This window comes from Phyllostomus discolor, chromosome 8 (assembly GCF_004126475.2).
Source record: "Phyllostomus discolor isolate MPI-MPIP mPhyDis1 chromosome 8, mPhyDis1.pri.v3, whole genome shotgun sequence".
Lineage (NCBI taxonomy): Eukaryota > Metazoa > Chordata > Mammalia > Chiroptera > Phyllostomidae > Phyllostomus > Phyllostomus discolor.
This window is the reverse complement of record NC_040910.2, coordinates 41571189-41579069: the sequence shown is the minus strand read 5'-3', so window position 1 is coordinate 41579069 and position 7881 is coordinate 41571189. Positions and strand designations below refer to the sequence as shown.

The following is a 7881-nucleotide window of genomic DNA, read 5'->3' as shown; positions in this document are numbered from 1 at the left end:
GTTTTCTGATGACCATAGAGGAGCATCGTATTACCTGAGATTTCAGCTATACACTGGACCCCCAAAGGGCCTGAAATAACTGTGCTCCCAATTTCCATTACTTTTTCTGATAAACCAAGCACACAGACCAATGTAAATAATGCACTTCCCACATTTAGGCCTGATGTGTCCCCCAGGGACTTCCTTACTACACCTGCCTCTTCAGCATCTACAAGAGATTCCACTGATGTAGAAACCACGAGATCACCAGAATTTACCTTAGGATCCAATGAAAACTTATCCACCTTAGCCCAACTGTCCCCTGTAGAGACATTCCCTTCTGACTGAGCTCATTCAACAAGCACACCAGAAAACCCCACAAGAAGTCCCAGAAATTCTCCCTCGCCCATTATGACACAATCTGCAGAAATGCCACTCACGACACAAACAGGTCACCCTGGAGCTATGTCACAGGACACAGCGCCATTGGACACATCAACAAGGATCTCTGGGGCACGGAGTCTCTTGGCTAAAACTCAAAGTTCTACACACTCAGAGGTGACGAATCTCATGAGCAGAGGCCCTGAGGATGTGTCAAGGACAGGGCCTTCCTTTGTGGAACGAAGCAGCTCTTCTGTCCTTGAATCTATTCCTGCCCCGACCTCACCTTTGCCTGTGTCTCCTACAGCAGCAGAAACTGGGCCCTCCTCTCCTTCTCTACTCACTACTCTTTGGACCCCTGGCCAGGTGAAGACCACAGACATGGTGGACCCAAGCTTGGGTGCTGGAGCCCATTCCCCTGAAAATTTGAGCGACACCACCATTGAGACACTGGCCACTCTCCAAGCTCCCACTGAGTCCGAGGTGGTTCACCTCTCCCAAAACACAGCTGTGACCAATGTGGGGGCCACCAGTTCTGGACATGAAACACATTCCTCTGAGCCAGCTGATTCAGGGCAATCCAAAGTCACTTTTCCAGGGGTTACCTCTTCCATCCTAAGGGAAACCACTATTTCCACATCAATGCCTGGCTCTTCTGAAAGTCCAAGGCTCGAGACAGAGCCAGCATCCTCCTTGGTCCCCAACCTGATGGGGACCAGCACCTCCCAGCTGGTGAGCTCAGCCACGGAGTCAATCTTTTCCAGCATGCCCACCAAGGGTGGCACCGATGTCTCCAGGACAGAAGAAATCTCCTCTGGCAAGACACCCTTTGCTGGCTCTGCTCACTCTACCACGACACCAGACACGGCCACAGGAATGCCCAGGCTCTCTACCTCCCCCATCATGACAGGACCTTCAGGAGTGTTCCTTACCAGGCTAACACGTCACTCTGGGCCTGTGTCACCGGACACATCTTCCTTGAGTTCATCAAAAATGTCCTCTCGGGCAGGGACTGACTCAGTTGTGACTCCAAGTGTATCGCACTCAGGTTTGACTACTATTACGAACAGAGTTCCAGATGATTTGTCAGGAACAAGCACCTCCTTCATAGATGAAATCAGTTCCCCTTCATTCCTTACGTCACTACCTGCCATGAACTCACCTTCACCTCTTTCCTCCATATTACCAGGGTTTAGCCCAACCTCTCTCAGTCCAGGGACCTCTTTTTCCAGTCCTCTCCTGGTGAGGACCACAGACATGGCATCTCGAAGCTCTGAATCTGGAACCAGTTTTCTCCCAATTTGCACAGCCCCTCAAATGAGATGATACTGGTTGTTTTTGAAACGTCCTCCACAGATGCAGGGACAACTTGCTTTTCCCAAAACACAGACATTACAAGTGTGGGGACCAGCAGTTCTGGACACCCACTCCACTCCTCTGTCCCAGTGTACTCGGAGTCATCCAGCATCACATATCCAACGGATGCTGCCCTATCTTTGGAGGAGACCACTCTTGCCGCATCAGCAGTGTCTGTGCCCCTTCCACCAACATCATCTGAAACAGTGCCACTTTTGCATCCAGCTTCTGGGCTGAAGGTGACAGGCAAAGCCATGGACTTCATCTCAGCTCCACCCACTCCGATGCCTTCACGTCCTCAGTCTACTCATCTCCTGAACAGTCCCCGACCTGGTTCCACAGACATTCTGTCCTCAACTGAGACCTTGCCAGGTGACACATTGATACCCTCTTTGTCAGAACCCACAACTTCCTTTGCAACATCAATAGTTCCAGGTGTCAGCTCCCTTGCCTGCTCATCTGGTCCATTTTGTAGAACAGAACCAGTCCTTGGGGATACGTCTATGTCCACCATTGCAAGGATCCTGCCTGCATCAGCCTCAACATCATTCCCCTTCACAACCTTCACTACCACTGGCTCTTCGACTGGCCCAGCCCCCCATGGGATTAATTCCTCCCCAACCCCTCCACACACAGCAGATGCCACCCGTGAGGCAAAGATAAGCTCTGCTGCTGGACCCATGGTTATGGTCAGTGGTCTGGAAACTTGGACCCAGTCAGTCAGGACATCCTTGTCACCCATTATGGATACCAGAATAATCCAGAACAGGGACTTGGAAACAGTGACAAGTGGTTCTCAAGTTTCTCCACACTCAACGCAGTTGACAAGTAAGAACCTAGATAGTTATTTGTTGTGGGAGGTTGTTCATGTACTGTAGGCTGCTTAACAGTATCCCTGGCCTCACTCACTAGTGCCTGTAGCACCCTCCACATGCACAGCGATGACAATCCACATCACCCCAGGCTGAGAGCTACTGAGTCAGAGAATTCTTGGGGAGAGTCCCCTCCCCACACTGACATTTTTCCCTTATGTCCTGTCTTCCCATTCTGGACCCCACAGGATCCTGAAATTTAATTATGAAATTAATATGAACAATGGTTAGAACACAGGTTTAGGATGCAGACAAAACTACAAGTTCAGATTTCCACGCTGTCAGTCACTGGTTATGGGATCTTGGCAAATTATGATCTCAGAGGTCCTGTTTTTCTCTTCTGTAAAAGAATAATAGGGTATCCACTCACTGTTCTGGTTATGATCAAAGAGAGGAAGGGTGCCCAGTGCTTTACAATTGCTCATCATCATCATCTCCACTACCACCATCAAACACACGTGAATCACCTGAGAATGTCTACTCTCAGAAATACATTTTTCAGGGTATTCTCAGCAACACAACAATGTAGCTTCACCAGCAGAGTCAAAATCCCCTTAGTTTTGCCTTTCTCCCTGCACCAGGCTCCCATAGGCTTTGTGGTCACTACTAAGGAGCCTCCAGGTAGTTCCTCTTCCTTCCTGGGAACCACTTTCTGAAGCCCTGGTCAGTCGTTGATGTCTCAGCCGATGACGCTTTACTCTTCCTCACAGGCTGACTTCTAGTCACCTTGGACAGCTGCTGTAGTCCCTGGCAAATGTAATCCAGTAAACATTTATTTTGTAGTAGAAGTACAAGAAGTAGAAGTAGTAGTAAAAGAAGCAATAGTAGTTGTAATAGTAACAATAGCAATAACTTTAGTAGTCATAAAAATAGTAGTAATAACAATAGTAATAGGTGGCAATAATAGCAGTGACAGCAGGAATGGTAGGTAGCAGCAGTGGTAGTAGTAACAATATTAACAACAGTAGTAGTAATAGCAGTAATGATTGCTAATGGCAGTGGTGTTGGTAATGGTAGTAATAGTAGGTAATGGCAGTGGTAGTAGTAATAATGTCTTATTGTGAGTCAGAAGGCTCTGTTCTTGGTGCTCTTTTATTAACACTCTGAGATGGCCACTATACTTAGCCTTACTTTGTAGATGAGAAACTGAAGATCTAGCAAGATTTGGTAATGCATCTATTTAGTGGAGGAGCCAGAATCTTGCTGTGGGACTATCTTATTCCAGAATCCAAGCTCTGAAACACAATGATAAATTATCTCTCTCAAGTCAGAGACTGATCTCTCTCTCTCTCTCTCTCCATCCACATGTTAATCATTAATTAATTCACTAATTAACAAATAATTCTCGAGCATTTGCTATATGCCAAGCAGGCAAGCATTAACGACTATTACTAAGGAGACTGTAAGGTGTGGAGCGGTGCAGGTTCACACAGTACGATAAGGAGATGAGAAGAGAGAAATGAATTTTGACATGAATTTGTAAAGGTTCATTTCACCTGGAGTTTGAAGTAGAACAGAAAGTAAGGAAGCTGATGACAGATCATCATGTCAAGCAGAGAAAACTGCTTGAAGGAAGACTCAAAGGATGGAGAGTACAGAAAACGTTTGAGAGCAGGAAGTGGTCAGCTGGGGAGTTAGAGCCCAACACCATACAGGGAAGGTAGGGGAATACTGACCACAATTCCTTTCCCCGTTCCAGAAGCATTTCAGGTACGTTTTGGGTGGAGACATTTCTCTCCTTTCCTCATTTGAAAGAAAAAAAAAAACCTCTCGCCTATGCAGTGAGTGGTAATCATTCTGTCCAAATTGTGTGTCCATCCCACAATTCACAGGACTACCCACAGGAGGGAAAGACAGGGCACAGACCACTACCAGGGAAACCTCAACCACCAGAGTGTCTGCTGCCACTTTGAAAATGCTGACTGCCCTCAGGACACCAGGTAAGATGGCCCACACAAGCACAGCAGGAGTGGTCATCACAACCGCAGACGCTTCCCCCAGTGATCTAGAGAGGACAGCCTCCTCGGCCACCAGATCAGGGGCAGAGACCAGCAGCACAGCAGTGTCCAGGACAACCCTATCCATGTTCAGTGGAAGATCAGCAACACTGGTGGATGGTTCTGGACCAGAGACGGGCACACTGGTTCAAACTCTGGGTGTTTCCTTTGGGGAGCCACAGGCCAAAACCTCATGGACCACACATCCTGTGGAGGCCAGCTCAGCTGTGTCCAGGAAAACCCTGAATAATTCCCATGGGAAATCACCCAGCACACCTGCAATGGTTACCCGTTCCGCACAGGAAGTCAGTTTCATTGCTTCAACTTGGACTGTCTCCCCTACTGCACTGGGAGTGGTGACCTCAAAAGTAACCAAGCCTGGGACTAACACAAATGTGTTCACTACAATTCTAACTGGCTCTAAAAAAGAACCAGACACAACAGACACATGGGTCACAGCACAGAGAATTTCACCCACTCCAGGTACCACTGACTCAGGATATGAGCCACCAGTGGGGACTGACATGGACACTAGATCCAGAGCAGAGAACACCCTAACTCCTTCTACTTTCACGAACTCCCATACTCCTTCCAAGAATATAAGCTTGTGGACAACCCAACTAGAAACGAAACCCTGGTCACAGGATACAACATTAATTATGATAACCCGTCATTCAGAGCCTGGCCTTACTTTTTCGAAAACACCTCTAACAGTTTCCCACACTGAATCAGACGTCACATCTTCAACAGCCACCAGTCCTGGGGCAGAAGCCAGTTCAGCCCCTCCAACGACGAGTGTCCCGCTCGATGGACCCAGCACGGCCACCTCCCTGGCCACTAGCTCTGGAACAGAAGCCACAAGGGCTTTCTCAACTCGCACCGAGCCCCTGCACGAAGCCGACACAGCAGTCTCCTTGGTCCCCCATCCTGCAGAGTCCAGCACAGTTTCTCCCGAAAGCACTTCCAGTGTCTCCCACGGTGAATCAGACAGTGCACCCTCCGTGGCCGCTAGTGCCGGGGCAGAAGCCAGTTCAGCTCTTCCCGGTAGGACTGTGGAAACTGTGGCACCAGGGGCGGTGACGTCCCAGGCCACTAGTTCTGGATCGGAGACGGGCCCCACTGCTGCAACTTTGACCACTTCCCAGCTTCATCTGGAGACCACGGCCTCACGGGCCACCCCGTTGGACACGGAAGCAAGGTCAGCTGTCCCAACTCTGACTGTGTCCCCTCCTGAGCCAGACACAGCAGCGTCCATGGTCACCCGTCCTTCAGAGCCCGGCCTTCTTGTGTCCCAAACACCTCCCACCGTTTCCCACAGTGAATCACACACCACACCTTCAACAGCCACCAGTCCCGGGCAGAAGCCAGTTCAGCCCTTCCAACAGGGACAGTCCCGCGCGATGTACCCTCCCCTGGCCACCTCCCCGGTCACTAGTCCCGGGGCCCAGGCCGGCACAACTTTTGTGACGCGGACTGTTTCCACTGGTGAGTCAGATCCAGACACCTCCTCAGTCACCCGTCCCGCGGAGTCCAGCTCCACCGTCCACAGGGCAGCTACCAGGGTTTCCCATAGTCACTCGGACAGCACCGCCCCAACGGCGGCCCCCAGCCTCGGAACAGATGCCAGTCCAGCTGACCCAGATACACCTGTATCCTCTGGGGCACCAGGTCTGGTGGCCTCACAGGTCCCTAGTTCTGGCACAGATGCCACTGCGGTCACTCCACCCCGGACTCTCTCTCCTCACGAAGAGGCAACCACAGCCTCAGGGGTGACCCATCCTGCAGCACAGACTGTTTCAGCCGTGCCAACTAGGACGGGCTCCCCGGCTGTGTCAGGAGGAGTGAGCTCCCTTGTCCCCAGTGCTGGGGCAGAGACCAGTGCCACCTTTCCAACTCCGACCGATTTCCCACACTAGCCAGACTCCCCAGAAGCCAGTTCGGCTCTTCCACCTCTGACTGCCTCCCCTCAGGATCCAGGTGCAAGCGTCTCTTTGGTCACCCAGTCTTCAGACACCAGCCCTTTTTCTCCCAAAGGCACGTCCACTGTGTCCAACAGTGGACCAGGCCCTGCACCCTGGACGGCCACTAGTGCTGGCGCAGAAGCCGTTTCAGCCCTTCCAGGGAGGACTGTCGAAACGCTTCTACCGGGGGTGGTGACCTCACAGGCCGCTGGTCCTGGGGCAGAGACCACCACGGGCGCTTCAACTTTGCCCAGTGACCAAGTTCATCTGGAGACCACAGCCTCCCGGGCCACCCATTCGGAAACGGAAGCCAGGTCAGCTGACCCAACTCTGACTTTGTCCCCCCGTGAGCCAGACACAACAGTCTCCTCGGTTACCCGTCCCGGGGCACAGACCAGTCCAGTCATTTCCACTTTGGCCTTTTCCCCTGGTGTATCGGGGGCGGACCTCTCACAGGTAAGCAGTTCTGGGGCCGAGACTGGTACAACTTCTGCAACTCTGACTGACTCCCCACCCGGACCGGAGACAGCAGCCTCGTGGGGCACCCATCCCGCAGCAGAAGCCAGTTCCACTGTTCCAGCTGGGACTGCTTCCCCTCGCGGGCCAGACACAACAGCCCCACGGGCCCATTCACCGGAGACCGGCGCCTCGGTTTCCAGAGAGACGCCGAATTTCTCCCACACCGTATCAGACGTCACATCTTCAACAGCCACCAGTCCTGGGGCAGAAGCCAGTTCAGCCCCTCCAACGACGAGTGTCCCGCTCGATGGACCCAGCACGGCCACCTCCCTGGCCACTAGCTCTGGAACAGAAGCCACAAGGGCTTTCTCATCTCGCACCGAGCCCCTGCACGAAGCCGACACAGCAGTCTCCTTGGTCCCCCATCCTGCAGAGTCCAGCACAGTTTCTCCCGAAAGCACTTCCAGTGTCTCCCACGGTGAATCAGACAGTGCACCCTCCGTGGCCGCTAGTGCCGGGGCAGAAGCCAGTTCAGCTCTTCCCGGTAGGACTGTGGAAACTGTGGCACCAGGGGCTGGTGACGTCCCAGGCCACTAGTTCTGGATCGGAGACGGGCCCCACTGCTGCAACTTTGACCACTTCCCAGCTTCATCTGGAGACCACGGCCTCACGGGCCACCCCGTTGGACACGGAAGCAAGGTCAGCTGTCCCAACTCTGACTGTGTCCCCTCCTGAGCCAGACACAGCAGCGTCCATGGTCACCCGTCCTTCAGAGCCCGGCCTTCTTGTGTCCCAAACACCTCCCACCGTTTCCCACAGTGAATCACACACCACACCTTCAACAGCCACCAGTCCCGGGGCAGAAGCCAGTTCAGC

The 7881-nt window shown here is 52.3% G+C and overlaps 2 protein-coding genes across 2 annotated transcripts; both read left to right on the top strand.

Moving 5' to 3' along the window:
• Positions 1-630: 630 nt before the first annotated feature.
• On the top strand, positions 631-1790 carry LOC118501998 (mucin-16-like). Its single transcript, XM_036032289.1, has one exon. The coding sequence runs from the start codon at positions 742-744 to the stop codon at positions 1684-1686; it is 945 nt and encodes a 314-aa protein (XP_035888182.1). The 5' UTR covers positions 631-741; the 3' UTR covers positions 1687-1790.
• A 4195-nt stretch (positions 1791-5985) lies between these two features.
• On the top strand, positions 5986-7881 carry LOC118502331 (mucin-16-like). The gene is made up of 2 exons (XM_036034476.1): positions 5986-6234; positions 6502-7881. The coding sequence occupies exons 1-2, from the start codon at positions 5986-5988 to the stop codon at positions 7600-7602; spliced, it is 1350 nt and encodes a 449-aa protein (XP_035890369.1). The 3' UTR covers positions 7603-7881.